Source organism: Salmo trutta, chromosome 20 (genome assembly GCF_901001165.1).
Source record: "Salmo trutta chromosome 20, fSalTru1.1, whole genome shotgun sequence".
NCBI lineage: Eukaryota > Metazoa > Chordata > Actinopteri > Salmoniformes > Salmonidae > Salmo > Salmo trutta.
In genome coordinates, this window is record NC_042976.1 from 15937059 (window position 1) to 15955644 (window position 18586).

Here is an 18586-nt window from a genome sequence, read left to right on the forward strand (position 1 = left end):
TTCCTCTTGTTGTGTTGTCATTGAGGTTCTGGGAACAGAAGGCTGGATTTTGGATACTAATTAGTAACCCCCTCTAACATGTTGGCAGACAAGGAAGACTGTCTTCCCTCTTACCAGACTTGTGGGTTCACACAGAGGATGCCCATTTCCACATTGCCACAATCCGCTGTACACTGCACATTATAAGCACTGTCTCAAAACAAAATGCTGTGCTATAACACTGTCTCAGAGCAAGCTAGCCCTGTACTGTACTGTTGAGGAAATTCTGTCCCCAAAGAATTTCCCCAAATTCCCCCAGTCCAGAAGAGGCAAAATGCTCCAAGCATTTTAGTCTTAGGTCTTTGGTGCATCTAGCCATATCCATGAGTACAGCTAGCCAGGCACAGACTGATACAGCATCCCTCCCTAGGAACCTTGTCCCTGGTTTTCCTTAGTTCTCATTCATCCTGGTTCCTCCTGGTTCTACCGTAATGGTAGTAGTCATTAACCAAGCAGGAACAGTCATATAAACTCAGCAAAAAAGGAAACGTCCCTTTTTCAGGACCCTGTCTTTCAAAAAGAATTCGTAAAAATCCAAATAGCTTCACAGATCTTCATTGTAAAGGGTTTAAACACTGTTTCCCATGCTTGTTCAATGAACCTTAAGCAATTAATGAACATGCATCCGTGGAACGGTCATTAAGACACTAACAGCTTACAGACGGTAGGCAATTAAGGTCACAGTTATGAAAACTTAGGACACTAACGAGGCCTTTCTACTGACTCTGAAAAACACCAAAAGAAAGATGCCCAGGTGTCACGGCTTTCTTCGTCGGAGGACGATATAGCGAAATCGTCGTCTGAAAAGGTGGACCAATATGCAGCAGAGTTGGTGTTCATTTTCTTCATTTATTAAAGAACGTTAAAAACGAAAAACAAGAAAACAATAAGCACGACCAATGACAGTTTTGTAGGCTCACAAAAACACGCAATGCAAAAACAATCTCCCACAAATACAAGACAAACACACCCAACTAATATAGGACTTCCAATCAAAGGCAACACCAAACAGCTGCCTTCAATTGGAAGTCCACCCCAATTAACTCAACATAGAAACACACCCACTAGACTACACATAGAAATACATAAACATAGACCATTACTCAAAACCCGGAAATAATAAATCAAACGCCCTCCTAACTAACACACCACCCTGAACCACATAAAACAAATACCCTCTGCCACGTCCTGACCAAACTACAATAACAATTAACCCTTATACTGGCCAGGACGTGACACCAGGGTCCCTGCTCATCTGCCTGAACGTGCCTTAGGCATGCTGCAAGGAGGCATGAGGACTGCAGATGTGGCCAGGGCAATAAATTGCAATGTCCGTAGTGTGAGACGCCTAAGACAGCACTACAGGGAGACAGGATGGACAGCTGATCGTCCTCACAGTTGCAGACCAAGTGTAACAACACCTGCACAGGATCGGTACATCCGAACATCACACCTGCGGGACAGGTACAGGATGGCAACAACAACTGCCCAAGTTACAGCAGGAATGCACAATCTCTTCATCAGTGCTCACACTGTCCGCAATAGGCTGAGAGAGGCTGGACTGAGGGCTTGTAGGCCTGTTGTAAGGCAGGTCCTCACCAGACATCACCGGCAACAATGTCGCCTATGGGCACAAACCCACCGTCACTGGACCAGACAGGACTGGCAAAAAGTTTTATCTCACCAGGGGTGATGGTCGGATTCACGTTTATCGCGAAGGAATGAGCGTTACACCGAGGCCTGTACTCTGGAGCGGGATCGATTTGGAGGTGGAGGGTCTGTCATGATCTGGGGCGGTGTGTCACAGCATCATCGGACTGAACTTGTTCAGTTTATGTCTCAGTTGTTGAATCTTGTTATGTTCATACAAATATTTACACATGTTAAGTTTGCTGAAAATAAATGCAGTTGACAGTGAGAGGACGTTTCTTTTTTTTGCTGAGTTTAGCTAGCTCTGTACGGAGTCACTGTCAGCCATGGATATAGTTACATATTGGAATATTATTTTTGATGATATATCGTATCGTTTTGACAATACTACAATATTATTTTTGCGCCAGATGGCTGTACCTGCACCAAAACACCAATATTTTTCCTTCATAGCTTGTTCTCCATCTTCTTTTTAAACAGGGAGCCAATTTGTTTTAGTACTTTTATTTCCATGACTGATCAACACTTGTTTTCTCATGGCTCTCTCTTGTCCCTCTGCAGCAGGCATTATGGTTTGGAACATCGAATCACAATAAATTCACAGTATCGAATCACAATACATATAGAATCATGAGAATCACAATACATATCGTATTGGCACCAAAGTATTGTGATAATATGTGACTCGTTTCAGGAAACTAGGCATTTGTTGCACGTCCATGCTTCACAGGAGAGGCATTTGAACGCAAACGTATTATTTTTTCTTTTACAACAATGTGTTTTTTGGCAGAAATGCCTTCTGGAACATGTGCCTTAATAACAAACTTGTATGCCATCTGAAAATACAAATAAAAATGTTACGAGCCTGGTTGTTTTAGCCATGGAAAAAGCCAGTAACCTTCCCACTAGCCATGATTGGCAGAAATAATGGATGGGCTGGACATGCCGAGAGATGAGTTTGGATTTATCTGATATGTAGCATGCTTCTGTCTATAACATGAGCTGGTCAGTATGTGTAGGTAATCCTTTCTAATGCAGCTTTTTTGAAAGATATCACGTAGTAGAACTGCAAAAGTGTTGCTCTCCACTTTCTGGAGGAACGAGTTTTGAAATCAGTGGAATGCACTTCGGAATTAAAGTATGATAGCTAAGGAGATGGAGAAAATTCTCACGTTTGATTGCAAATATGCAGACGGAGTTGAAAAGAGAACACACAGAAGGTATTACATCTTCAAATGGGCAACCTTGACATCTGTGAAAGAGTGGGAGAAACGTCCATTCATGTATACGGGTAAGATAGTCTAGCTAGCTACATTTTCAGATATTATACAGTACCAGTCAAAAGTTTGGACACACCTACTCATTCAAGGGTTTTTCTTTATTTTTTACTATTTTCTACATTGTAGAATAATAGTGAAGACATCAAAACTATGAAATAACATATATAGAATCATGTAGTAACCAAAAAAGTGTTAAACAAATCAAAATATATTTTATATTTGAGATTCTTCAAAGTAGCCACCCTTTGCCTTGATGACAGCTTTGCACACTCTTGGCATTTTCTCAAACAGCTTCACCTGGAATGCTTTTCCAACAGCCTTGAAGGAGTTCCCACATATGCTCAGCACTTGTTGGCTGTTTTTCCTTCACTCTGCGGTCCAAATCATCCCAAACCATCTCATTTGGGTTGAGGTCAGGTGATTCTGGAGGCCAGGTCATCTGATGCAGCACTCCATTACTCTCCTTCTTGGTCAAAGTAGAGACAAACAAAGCCGGATGGGTGTAGACAAAAAAGAGCTCTCCAGTAGGTTTACAAAAATATTCAAGGGCCATTTTCTCAAAAGTGAGGTTACAAGTTTATCAACTTTCAAAGCAGAATTACTTTACCATTGTTCCTCAACTGTAGTGTATGATATACCATTTTCTAGTTTGAGTCTCTGCTTTTACCAAGAAGGAGAGTGATGGACTGAGTCTCTACTTTTATCCAATAAAAAACACAACTTCAAATTTTGAGACCAAATCGAGCCGCTCGGTCACATACTGTGAGGTCGCTGGCAATTCCCAGCCCTACTTTCTACCAGAGTAGGACTAGTCCCAGAGGTGTAAATATGACAGCTCTGACAGAATGACTAATTTTGTTCCATGCAAACAGTGACGAAGGGTCTCAGTGTGGATGCGTCATGTTCAGGCAGACAGGAAGCAGAACCCCTGACATACTGTGGTGCGGGTAACAAAGCGACACAACACCGACATATGAAACCACCACTTAATTTGCAGAGCAATGTTACGTAATTAGGGTGATTTTGGCACAGCCGGAGGAAGATTAGGGGCTTGATGAATTAGGGGAGCACTGTCAAGATCAAATCACGTTAATCATTGCAGTCGGAGTACAGACTCGGTTTTCATCCCCACTCGTACTCCTTCCTGGTTTGTTTAGTGATGAATAGCTTTTCCGCTGCAGGAAAAAAATATTGTATCACCATCAGTGAATATAAATGGAAGGACAAGTCCCACAAACCTATTGATTTGTTTTATCCACCTGTTGTCACGCTTGTCATCGTAGAGAAAAAGGGACCAATGCGCAGCGGGTTTCGTGCTCAACATATTTATTTATAAAATAATGCGAACACCACGGAAGAAAACAATAAACAAACTAACGACATGAAACAGTGAAAGCAGGCTCAACAAAAAGCAGTGCTCTCAAACAACTACCCACGAAAAACAAAGACAAAAACACCCTACTATATAGGACTCCCAATCAAAGGCAACTCAACACACCTGCCTTCAATTGAGAGTCCAACCCCAATCAACTAGACATAGAAACACAGACATAGACCAGTGACAAACCCCATAATACATACATCAACTACCCTCTGCCCGTCCTGACCAAACTACAATAACCAAATATACTCTATACTGGTCAGGACGTGACACCTGTTCGTGTTTTTTAAGATAAGCAGAGGAGGGAGAGGAAGGCTGGCAATGTTAAGCAGACTAAACCTTTTCTGGGACGACAACAAATAAAAAGTTGTGGACTGGAAAGAAATGTCAGTGTGGGTGGAGACTGAATGACAAAAATAAACACGATTGGGCCCAAGTTCTGTCTGTCTCTCTATCTTCCTTGCCTGCCTCCTTGCCTGCCTCCCTGCCTGCCTCCCTATTTGTCTTTCTGGCAGATCCCTTTCTGTGAATCTCCTCTAATGTGAGGAGGATGTTTCCCTGGCAGTTTGCTCCCAAGTGTTGCAGCACACCATGCCAGGAGGACCACAGAGCTTTCCAAGTCCCACACCATAAAACGTAAGGAGGGGAGATGCTATTGATGCTAAACTGGCTGGTTCTTTCTTTTCTCTCTCAGTATAATCTAGTCTAGTCTCTGATATGGACCTGGCTTTCTCTCTCTCCATTTGCAAAGGCTTCTCTCTCTCTCTGGCTCGGATGAAAGCAGGGAAGGATGGAGGGATCACCGAGAGTGAATCAATACAGGGTGATGACTGACCTGCTCATTCACATTCTTGTAAAGAATGGGATGCACTTAAGAACAAAATCAAGTTGATTATTTAATTTAATTAAAGATAAGGTTAAACAAACAAGCAAGGGAACAACGTTCCAGCTAGATGCCTTTGTCATGAACACCCCCATTCTGCCCTGCTCTGCAACACAAGTGGTGTGAATCTGAACTTAATAAGATAGTCTTATTTACCCATGCATGGTGTGGAGGGGGTGTGGCTCGTAATGGTACCTCCCCTCATGGTGACGCATGTCGATCGGGATCGGTGTGTGAAACGTGGGGAAGAGATGGTGAGGACCTGTGAGAAGAAAGAGGAGAGATGGGGGGCAGAGAGAGAGAGGGAGGAGAGATAAGAAAGATATGGGCACTTCAATAAAGACTTTCAAGTTAAATATTTAAAAGGGTAAAAACCTAAAGCTACAATGCAGCAAAGATGAACCACCTCAAAGAGCTGGCTGAGCAGTTTCGTGTTAAATATTGGCCCTATCACACAGGAAGGAGAGTGGCTAAATAAATAATCAAAGAGGTCCTGAGGAATACTACTACATCTCAAACAAGAGAGATGAGAAAGATCACATTGGGCCTTTGACAAAGACCTGCTGCGATCCAGCCCTTTGAACTTAGTGTGTGTGTTCATGTGTGCGTGTGTGTGGTTTGTGTGTGTGGAGGTGCCCATTTGAAGGAGAGATACAGTCTGGACATAAACAAGGAACAACAGTGGTGAGAGGAAAACCTCACACTACACTTGAGATGCTCACCTCACTTCACGATACTGGCAGCTAGCAGCAGCTAAACCATTATTATCCTAGAAATTAGTAGTGTTAATTATCCTACAGACTAGTAGTGGTTATTATCCTACAAGCTAGTAGTGGTTATTATCCTACAGACTAGCAGTGATTATTATCCTACACACTAGCAGTGGTTATTATCCTACACACTAGTAGTTGTTATTATCCTACACACTAGTAGTGGCTATTATCCTACAGACTAGAAGTGGCTATTATCCTACACACTAGTAGTTGTTATTAACCTACAGACTAGAAGTGGCTATTATCCTACAGACTAGAAGTGGCTATTATCCTACACACTAGTAGTTGTTATTATCCTACAAGCTAGTAGTGTTTATTATCCTACACACTAGTAGTGTTTATTATCCTACAGACTAGTAGTGTTTATTACCCGACACACTAGTAGTGTTTATTATCCTGCACACTAGTAGTGTTTATTATCCTACAAGCTAGTAGTGGTTATTATCCTATAGACTAGCAGTGGTTATTATCCTACACACTAGTAGTGGTAATTATCCTACACACTAGTAGTTGTTATTATCCTACACACTAGTAGTGGTTATTATCCTACAAACTAGTAGTGTTTATTATCCTACAAACTAGTAGTGTTTATTACCCTACACACTAGTAGTGGTTATTATCCTATAGACTAGCAGTGGTTATTACTCTACGCACTAGCAGTGGTGATTATCCTACACACTAGTAGTGGTTATTATCCTATAGACTAGCAGTGGTTATCATCCTACAAACTAGTAGTGTTTATTATCCTACAATCTAGTAGTGGTTATTATCCTATAGACTAGCAGTGGTTATTATCCTACAAATTAGTAGTGTTTATTATCCTACAAACTAGTAGTGTTTATTACCCTACACACTAGTAGTGGTTATTATCCTATAGACTAGCAGTGGTTATTATCCTACAAACTAGTAGTGTTTATTACCCTACACACTAGTAGTGGTTATTATCCTATAGACTAGCAGTGGTTATCATCCTACAAACTAGTAGTGTTTATTATCCTACAAGCTAGTAGTGGTTATTATCCTATAGACTAGCAGTGGTTATTATCCTACAAAGTAGTAGTGTTTATTATCCTACAAACTAGTAGTGTTTAATAACCTACACACTAGTAGTGGTTATTATCCAATAGACTAGCAGTGGTTATTACTCTACACACTAGCAGTGGTTATTATCCAAATAGACTAGCAGTGGTTATTACTCTACAAACTAGCAGTGGTTATTATCCTATATACTAGCAGTGGTTATTACTCTACAAACTAGCAGTGGTTATTACTCTACAAACTAAGAGTGGTTATTACTCTACAACCTAGCAGTGGTTATTATCTTATAGACTAGCAGTGGTTATTACTCTACAAACTAGCAGTGGTTATTATCCTATAGACTAGCAGTGGTTATTACTCTACAAACTAGCAGTGGTTATTACTCTACAAACTAGTAGTGGTTATTATCCTACAAACTAGCAGTGGTTATTATCCTACAAACTAGTAGTGGTTATTATCCTACACACTAGTAGTGGTTATTATCCTACACACTAGTAGTGGTTATTACTCTACAAACTAGCAGTGGTTATTACTCTACAAACTAGCAGTAGTTATTACTCTACAAACTAGCAGTGGTTATTATCCTACACACTGGTACTGGTTATTATCATACACTAGTAGTGGTTATTATCCTACAAACTAGTAGTGGTTATTACTCTACAAACTAGCAGTGGTTATTACTCTACAAACTAGCAGTTGTTATTATCATACACTAGTAGTGGTTATTATCCTACAAACTAGTAGTGGTTATTACTCTACAAACTAGCAGTGGTTATTACTCTACAAACTAGCAGTGGTTATTACTCTACAAACTAGCAGTGGTTATTATCCTACAAACTAGTAGTGGTTATTATCCTACACACTAGTAGTGGTTATTACTCTACACACTAGTAGTGGTTATTACTCTACAAACTAGCAGTGGTTATTATCTTATAGACTAGCAGTGGTTATTACTCTACAAACTAGCAGTGGTTATTATCCTATAGACTAGCAGTGGTTATTACTCTACAAACTAGCAGTGGTTATTACTCTACAAACTAGTAGTGGTTATTATCCTACAAACTAGCAGTGGTTATTATCCTACAAACTAGTAGTGGTTATTATCCTACACACTAGTAGTGGTTATTATCCTACACACTAGTAGTGGTTATTACTCTACAAACTAGCAGTGGTTATTATCCTACAAACTAGTAGTGGTTATTATCCTACAAACTAGTAGTGGTTATTACTCTACAAACTAGCAGTGGTTATTATCCTACACACTAGTAGTGGTTATTATCCTAGACACTAGTAGTGGTTATTATCCTACACACTAGTAGTGGTTATTACTCTACACACTAGCAGTGGTTATTACTCTACAAACTAGCAGTAGTTATTACTCTACAAACTAGCAGTGGTTATTATCCTACACACTGGTACTGGTTATTATCATACACTAGTAGTGGTTATTATCCTACAAACTAGTAGTGGTTATTACTCTACAAACTAGCAGTGGTTATTACTCTACAAACTAGCAGTGGTTATTACTCTACAAACTAGCAGTCGTTATTATCAAACACTAGTAGTGGTTATTATCCTACAAACTAGTAGTGGTTATTACTCTACAAACTAGGAGTGGTTATTACTCTACAAACTAGCAGTGGTTATTACTCTACAAACTAGTAGTGGTTATTATCCTACAAACTAGTAGTGGTTATTATCCTACACACTAGTAGTGGTTATTACTCTACACACTAGTAGTGGTTATTACTCTACAAACTAGCAGTGGTTATTACTCTACAAACTAGCAGTGGTTATTAATCTACAAACTAGAAGTGGTTATTATCCTACAAACTAGTAGTGGTAAATACTCTACAAACTAGCAGTGGTTATAATCCTACACACTAGTAGTGGTTATTATCCTACACACTAGTAGTGGTTATTATCCGACACACTAGCAGTGGTAATTACTCTACAAACTAGCAGTGGTTATAATCCTACACACTAGTAGTGGTTATTATCCTACACACTAGTAGTGGTTATTATCCTACACACTAGCAGTGGTAATTACTCTACAAACTAGCAGTGGTTATTACTCTACAAACTAGTAGTGGTTATTACTCTACACACTAGTAGTGGTTATTACTCTACAAACTAGCAGTGGTTATTATTCTACACACTAGCAGTGGTTATTATCCTACACACTAGTAGTGGTTATTACTCTACAAACTAGCAGTGGTTATTACTCTACAAACTAGTAGTGGTTATTACTCTACAAACTAGCAGTGGTTACTACTCTACAAACTAGCAGTGGTTATTACTCTACAAACTAGTAGTGGTTATTACTCTACAAACTAGCAGTGGTTATTATCCTACACACTAGTACTGGTTATTATCCTACACACTAGTAGTGGTTATTATCCTACACACTAGTATTCGTTATTATCCTACAAACTAGCAGTGGTTATTACTCTACAAACTAGCAGTGGTTATTACTCTACAAACTAGCAGTAGTTATTACTCTACAAACTAGCAGTGGTTATTATCCTACACACTGGTACTGGTTATTATCATACACTAGTAGTGGTTATTATCCTACAAACTAGTAGTGGTTATTACTCTACAAACTAGCAGTGGTTATTACTCTACAAACTAGCAGTTGTTATTATCATACACTAGTAGTGGTTATTATCCTACAAACTAGTAGTGGTTATTACTCTACAAACTAGCAGTGGTTATTACTCTACAAACTAGCAGTGGTTATTACTCTACAAACTAGCAGTGGTTATTATCCTACAAACTAGTAGTGGTTATTATCCTACACACTAGTAGTGGTTATTACTCTACACACTAGTAGTGGTTATTACTCTACAAACTAGCAGTGGTTATTATCTTATAGACTAGCAGTGGTTATTACTCTACAAACTAGCAGTGGTTATTATCCTATAGACTAGCAGTGGTTATTACTCTACAAACTAGCAGTGGTTATTACTCTACAAACTAGTAGTGGTTATTATCCTACAAACTAGCAGTGGTTATTATCCTACAAACTAGTAGTGGTTATTATCCTACACACTAGTAGTGGTTATTATCCTACACACTTGTAGTGGTTATTACTCTACAAACTAGCAGTGGTTATTATCCTACAAACTAGTAGTGGTTATTATCCTACAAACTAGTAGTGGTTATTACTCTACAAACTAGCAGTGGTTATTATCCTACACACTAGTAGTGGTTATTATCCTAGACACTAGTAGTGGTTATTATCCTACACACTAGTAGTGGTTATTACTCTACACACTAGCAGTGGTTATTACTCTACAAACTAGCAGTAGTTATTACTCTACAAACTAGCAGTGGTTATTATCCTACACACTGGTACTGGTTATTATCATACACTAGTAGTGGTTATTATCCTACAAACTAGTAGTGGTTATTACTCTACAAACTAGCAGTGGTTATTACTCTACAAACTAGCAGTGGTTATTACTCTACAAACTAGCAGTCGTTATTATCAAACACTAGTAGTGGTTATTATCCTACAAACTAGTAGTGGTTATTACTCTACAAACTAGGAGTGGTTATTACTCTACAAACTAGCAGTGGTTATTACTCTACAAACTAGTAGTGGTTATTATCCTACAAACTAGTAGTGGTTATTATCCTACACACTAGTAGTGGTTATTACTCTACACACTAGTAGTGGTTATTACTCTACAAACTAGCAGTGGTTATTACTCTACAAACTAGCAGTGGTTATTAATCTACAAACTAGAAGTGGTTATTATCCTACAAACTAGTAGTGGTAAATACTCTACAAACTAGCAGTGGTTATAATCCTACACACTAGTAGTGGTTATTATCCTACACACTAGTAGTGGTTATTATCCGACACACTAGCAGTGGTAATTACTCTACAAACTAGCAGTGGTTATAATCCTACACACTAGTAGTGGTTATTATCCTACACACTAGTAGTGGTTATTATCCTACACACTAGCAGTGGTAATTACTCTACAAACTAGCAGTGGTTATTACTCTACAAACTAGTAGTGGTTATTACTCTACACACTAGTAGTGGTTATTACTCTACAAACTAGCAGTGGTTATTATTCTACACACTAGCAGTGGTTATTATCCTACACACTAGTAGTGGTTATTACTCTACAAACTAGCAGTGGTTATTACTCTACAAACTAGTAGTGGTTATTACTCTACAAACTAGCAGTGGTTACTACTCTACAAACTAGCAGTGGTTATTACTCTACAAACTAGTAGTGGTTATTACTCTACAAACTAGCAGTGGTTATTATCCTACACACTAGTACTGGTTATTATCCTACACACTAGTAGTGGTTATTATCCTACACACTAGTATTCGTTATTATCCTACAAACTAGCAGTGGTTATTACTCTACAAACTAGCAGTGGTTATTACTCTACAAACTAGCAGTGGTTATTACTCTACAAACTAGCAGTGGTTATTATCCTACACACTAGTAGTGGTTATTACTCTACAAACTAGCAGTGGTTATTACTCTACAAACTAGCAGTGGTTATTATCCTACACACTAGTAGTGGTTATTACTCTACAAACTAGCAGTGGTTATTATCCTACACACTAGCAGTGGTTATTACTCTACACACTAGTAGTGGTTATTACTCTACAAACTAGCAGTGGTTACTACTCTACAAACTAGCAGTGGTTATTATCCTACACACAAGTAGTGGTTATTACTCTACACACTAGCAGTGGTTATTACTCTACACACTAGTAGTGGTTATTACTCTACAAACTAGCAGTGGTTACTACTCTACAAACTAGCAGTGGTTATTACTCTACACACTAGCAGTGGTTATTATCCGACACACTAGTAGTGGTTATTACTCTACAAACTAGCATTGGTTATTATTCTACAAACCAGCAGTGGTTATTATCCTACACACTAGCAGTGGTTATTACTCTACACACTAGTAGTGGTTATTACTCTACAAACTAGCAGTGGTTATTATCCTATAGACTAGCAGTGGTTATTATCCTATAGACTAGCAGTGGTTATTACTCTACAAACTAGCAGTGGTTATTACTCTACACACTAGCAGTGGTTATTACTCTATACAATAGCAGTGGTTATTACTCTACAAACTAGCAGTGGTTATTACTCTACAAACTAGCAGTGGTTATTATCCTACACACTAGCAGTGGTTATTACTCTACAAACTAGCAGTGGTTATTATCCAACACACTAGTAGTGGTTATTACTCTACATTCTAGCAGTGGTTATTACTCTACAAACTAGCAGTGGTTATTATCCTACAAACTAGTAGTGGTTATTATCCTACACACTAGTAGTGGTTATTACTCTACACACTAGTAGTGGTTATTAATCTACAAACTAGCAGTGGTTATTATCCTATAGACTAGCAGTGGTTATTACTCTACAAACTAGCAGTGGTTATTACTCTACAAACTAGCAGTGGTTATTACTCTACAAACTAGCAGTGGTTATTAATCTACAAACTAGAAGTGGTTATTATCCTACAAACTAGTAGTGGTTATTATCCTACACACTAGTAGTGGTTATTATCCTACACACTAGCAGTGGTAATTACTCTACAAACTAGCAGTGGTTATTACTCTACAAACTAGTAGTGGTTATTACTCTACACACTAGTAGTGGTTATTACTCTACAAACTAGCAGTGGTTATTATGCTACACACTAGCAGTGGTTATTATCCTACACACTAGTAGTGGTTATTACTCTACAAACTAGCAGTGGTTATTACTCTACAAACTAGTAGTGGTTATTACTCTACAAACTAGCAGTGGTTACTACTCTACAAACTAGCAGTGGTTATTACTCTACAAACTAGTAGTGGTTATTACTCTACAAACTAGCAGTGGTTATTATCCTACACACTAGTACTGGTTATTATCCTACACACTAGAAGTGGTTATTATCCTACACACTAGTATTCGTTATTATCCTACAAACTAGCAGTGGTTATTACTCTACAAACTAGTAGTGGTTATTACTCTACAAACTAGCAGTGGTTATTATCCTACACACTAGTAGTGGTTATTACTCTACAAACTAGCAGTGGTAATTACTCTACAAACTAGCAGTGGTTATTATCCTACACACTAGTAGTGGTTATTACTCTACAAACTAGCAGTGGTTATTATCCTACACACTAGCAGTGGTTATTACTCTACACACTAGTAGTGGTTATTACTCTACAAACTAGCAGTGGTTACTACTCTACAAACTAGCAGTGGTTATTATCCTACACACAAGTAGTGGTTATTACTCTACACACTAGCAGTGGTTAATACTCTACACACTAGTAGTGGTTATTACTCTACAAACTAGCAGTGGTTACTACTCTACAAACTAGCAGTGGTTATTACTCTACACACTAGCAGTGGTTATTATCCCACACACTAGTAGTGGTTATTACTCTACAAACTAGCAGTGGTTATTATTCTACAAACCAGCAGTGGTTATTATCCTACACACTAGCAGTGGTTATTACTCTACACACTAGCAGTGGTTATTATCCCACACACTAGTAGTGGTTATTACTCTACAAACTAGCAGTGGTTATTATTCTACAAACCAGCAGTGGTTATTATCCTACACACTAGCAGTGGTTATTACTCTACACACTAGTAGTGGTTATTACTCTACAAACTAGCAGTGGTTATTATCCTATAGACTAGCAGTGGTTATTACTCTACAAACTAGCAGTGGTTATTACTCTACACACTAGCAGTGGTTATTACTCTACACACTAGCAGTGGTTATTACTCTACAAACTAGCAGTGGTTATTACTCTACAAACTAGCAGTGGTTATTATCCTATACACTAGCAGTGGTTATTACTCTACACACTAGCAGTGGTTATTATCCAACACACTAGTAGTGGTTATTACTCTACAATCTAGCAGTGGTTATTACTCTACAAACTAGCAGTGGTTATTATCCTACAAACTAGCAGTGGTTATTATCCTATAGACTAGTAGTGGTTATTACTCTACAAACTAGCAGTGGTTATTACTCTACAAACTAGCAGTGGTTATTACTCTACAAACTAGCAGTGGTTATTAATCTACAAACTAGAAGTGGTTATTATCCTACAAACTAGTAGTAATTACTCTACAAACTAGCAGTGGTTATAATCCTACACACTAGTAGGGGTTATTATCCTACACACTAGTAGTGGTTATTATCCGACACACTAGCAGTGGTAATTACTCTACAAACTAGCAGTGGTTATAATCCTACACACTAGTAGTGGTTATTATCCTACACACTAGTAGTGGTTATTATCCTACACACTAGCAGTGGTAATTACTCTACAAACTAGCAGTGGTTATTACTCTACAAACTAGTAGTGGTTATTACTCTACACACTAGTAGTGGTTATTACTCTACAAACTAGCAGTGGATATTATTCTACACACTAGCAGTGGTTATTATCCTAAACACTAGTAGTGGTTATTACTCTACAAACTAGCAGTGGTTATTACTCTACAAACTAGTAGTGGTTATTACTCTACAAACTAGCAGTGGTTACTACTCTACAAACTAGCAGTGGTTATTACTCTACAAACTAGTAGTGGTTATTACTCTACAAACTAGCAGTGGTTATTATCCTACACACTAGAACTGGTTATTATCCTACACACTAGTAGTGGTTATTATCCTACACACTAGTATTCGTTATTATCCTACAAACTAGCAGTGGTTATTACTCTACAAACTAGCAGTTGTTATTACTCTACAAATTAGCAGTGCTTATTACTCTACAAACTAGCAGTGGTTATTATCCTACACACTAGCAGTGGTTATTACTCTACACACTAGCAGTGGTTATTACTCTACACACTAGCAGTGGTTATTACTCTACAAACTAGCAGTGGTTATTACTCTACAAACTAGCAGTGGTTATTATCCTACACACTAGTAGTGGTTATTACTCTACACACTAGCAGTGGTTATTACTCTACACACTAGTAGTGGTTATTACTCTACAAACTAGCAGTGGTTATTATTCTACAAACCAGCAGTGGTTATTATCCTACACACTAGCAGTGGTTATTACTCTACACACTAGTAGTGGTTATTACTCTACAAACTAGCAGTGGTTATTATCCTATAGACTAGCAGTGGTTATTATCCTATAGACTAGCAGTGGTTATTACTCTACAAACTAGCAGTGGTTATTACTCTACAAACTAGCAGTGGTTATTACTCTACAAACTAGCAGTGGTTATTAATCTACAAACTAGAAGTGGTTATTATCCTACAAACTAGTAGTGGTAATTACCCTACAAACTAGCAGTGGTTATAATCCTACACACTAGTAGGGGTTATTATCCTACACACTAGTAGTGGTTATTATCCGACACACTAGCAGTGGTAATTACTCTACAAACTAGCAGTGGTTATAATCCTACACACTAGTAGTGGTTATTATCCTACACACTAGTAGTGGTTATTATCCTACACACTAGCAGTGGTAATTACTCTACAAACTAGCAGTGGTTATTACTCTACAAACTAGTAGTGGTTATTACTCTACACACTAGTAGTGGTTATTACTCTACAAACTAGCAGTGGTTATTATTCTACACACTAGCAGTGGTTATTATCCTACACACTAGTAGTGGTTATTACTCTACAAACTAGCAGTGGTTATTACTCTACAAACTAGTAGTGGTTATTACTCTACAAACTAGCAGTGGTTACTACTCTACAAACTAGCAGTGGTTATTACTCTACAAACTAGTAGTGGTTATTACTCTACAAACTAGCAGTGGTTATTATCCTACACACTAGAACTGGTTATTATCCTACACACTAGTAGTGGTTATTATCCTACACACTAGTATTCGTTATTATCCTACAAACTAGCAGTGGTTATTACTCTACAAACTAGCAGTTGTTATTACTCTACAAACTAGCAGTGCTTATTACTCTACAAACTAGCAGTGGTTATTATCCTACACACTACCAGTGGTTATTACTCTACACACTAGCAGTGGTTATTACTCTACACACTAGTAGTGGTTATTACTCTACAAACTAGCAGTGGTTATTACTCTACAAACTAGCAGTGGTTATTATCCTACACACTAGTAGTGGTTATTACTCTACACACTAGCAGTGGTTATTACTCTACACACTAGTAGTGGTTATTACTCTACAAACTAGCAGTGGTTATTATTCTACAAACCAGCAGTGGTTATTATCCTACACACTAGCAGTGGTTATTACTCTACACACTAGTAGTGGTTATTACTCTACAAACTAGCAGTGGTTATTATCCTATAGACTAGCAGTGGTTATTATCCTATAGACTAGCAGTGGTTATTACTCTACAAACTAGCAGTGGTTATTACTCTACAAACTAGCAGTGGTTATTACTCTACAAACTAGCAGTGGTTATTAATCTACAAACTAGAAGTGGTTATTATCCTACAAACTAGTAGTGGTAATTACCCTACAAACTAGCAGTGGTTATAATCCTACACACTAGTAGTGGTTATTATCCTACACACTAGTAGTGGTTATTATCCGACACACTAGCAGTGGTAATTACTCTACAAACTAGCAGTGGTTATAATCCTACACACTAGTAGTGGTTATTATCCTACACACTAGTAGTGGTTATTATCCTACACACTAGCAGTGGTAATTACTCTACAAACTAGCAGTGGTTATTACTCTACAAACTAGTAGTGGTTATTACTCTACACACTAGTAGTGGTTATTACTCTACAAACTAGCAGTGGTTATTATTCTACACACTAGTAGAGGTTATTACTCTACAAACTAGCAGTGGTTATTACTCTACAAACTAGTAGTGGTTATTACTCTACAAACTAGCAGTGGTTACTACTCTACAAACTAGCAGTGGTTATTACTCTACAAACTAGTAGTGGTTATTACTCTACAAACTAGCAGTGGTTATTATCCTACACACTAGTACTGGTTATTATCCTACACACTAGTAGTGGTTATTATCCTACACACTAGTATTCGTTATTATCCTACAAACTAGCAGTGGTTATTACTCTACAAACTAGCAGTGGTTATTACTCTACAAACTAGCAGTGCTTATTACTCTACAAACTAGCAGTGGTTATTATCCTACACACTAGCAGTGGTTATTACTCTACACACTAGCAGTGGTTATTACTCTACACACTAGCAGTGGTTATTATCCTACACACTAGTAGTGGTTATTACTCTACAAACTAGCAGTGGTTATTACTCTACAAACTAGCAGTGGTTATTATCCTACACACAAGTAGTGGTTATTACTCTACAAACTAGCAGTGGTTATTACTCTACAAACTAGCAGTGGTTATTATCCTACACACTAGTAGTGGTTATTACTCTACAAACTAGCAGTGGTTATTATCCTACACACTAGCAGTGGTTATTACTCTACACACTAGTAGTGGTTATTACTCTACAAACTAGCAGTGGTTATTATCCTATAGACTAGCAGTGGTTATTATCCTATAGACTAGCAGTGGTTATTACTCTACAAAACTAGCAGTGGTTATTACTCTACAAACTAGCAGTGGTTATTACTCTACAAACTAGCAGTGGTTATTAATCTACAAACTAGAAGTGGTTATTATCCTACAAACTAGTAGTGGTAATTACCCTACAAACTAGCAGTGGTTATAATCCTACACACTATTAGGGGTTATTATCCTACACACTAGTAGTGGTTATTATCCGACACACTAGCAGTGGTAATTACTCTACAAACTAGCAGTGGTTATAATCCTACACACTAGTAGTGGTTATTATCCTACACACTAGTAGTGGTTATTATCCTACACACTAGCAGTGGTAATTACTCTACAAACTAGCAGTGGTTATTACTCTACAAACTAGTAGTGGTTATTACTCTACACACTAGTAGTGGTTATTACTCTACAAACTAGCAGTGGATATTATTCTACAAACTAGCAGTGGTTATTATCCTAAACACTAGTAGTGGTTATTACTCTACAAACTAGCAGTGGTTATTACTCTACAAACTAGTAGTGGTTATTACTCTACAAACTAGCAGTGGTTACTACTCTACAACTAGCAGTGGTTATTACTCTACAAACTAGTAGTGGTTATTACTCTACAACCTAGCAGTGGTTATTATCCTACACACTAGCACTGGTTATTACTCCTACACACTAGTAGTGGTTATTATCCTACACACTAGTATTCGTTATTATCCTACAAACTAGCAGTGGGTTATTACTCTACAACTAGCAGTTGTTATTACTCTACAAACTAGCAGTGCTATTACTCTACAAACTAGCAGTGGTTATTATCCTAACACTAGCAGTGGTTATTACTCTACACACTAGCAGTGGTTATTACTCTACACACTAGTAGTGGTTATTACTCTACAAAACTAGCAGTGGTTATACTCTACAAACATAGCCAGTGGTTATTATCTACACACTAGTAGTGGTTATTCTACCTCATCACTAGTAGTTATTACTCTAAACTAGCAGTGGTTATTATCTACAAA

General features: G+C 37.9%; 1 protein-coding gene across 1 annotated transcript in view; it reads right to left on the reverse strand.

Annotated features, from left to right (window-relative positions):
• LOC115155624 (zinc finger protein GLI2) overlaps positions 1–18586 on the reverse strand; it is a 153981-nt gene that overhangs the window by 72239 nt on the left and 63156 nt on the right. The window contains exon 3 of the mRNA XM_029702425.1: positions 5390–5495. Within this exon, the coding sequence (XP_029558285.1) occupies positions 5390–5495 (106 nt within the window). The remainder of the gene's footprint in view (positions 1–5389; positions 5496–18586) is intronic.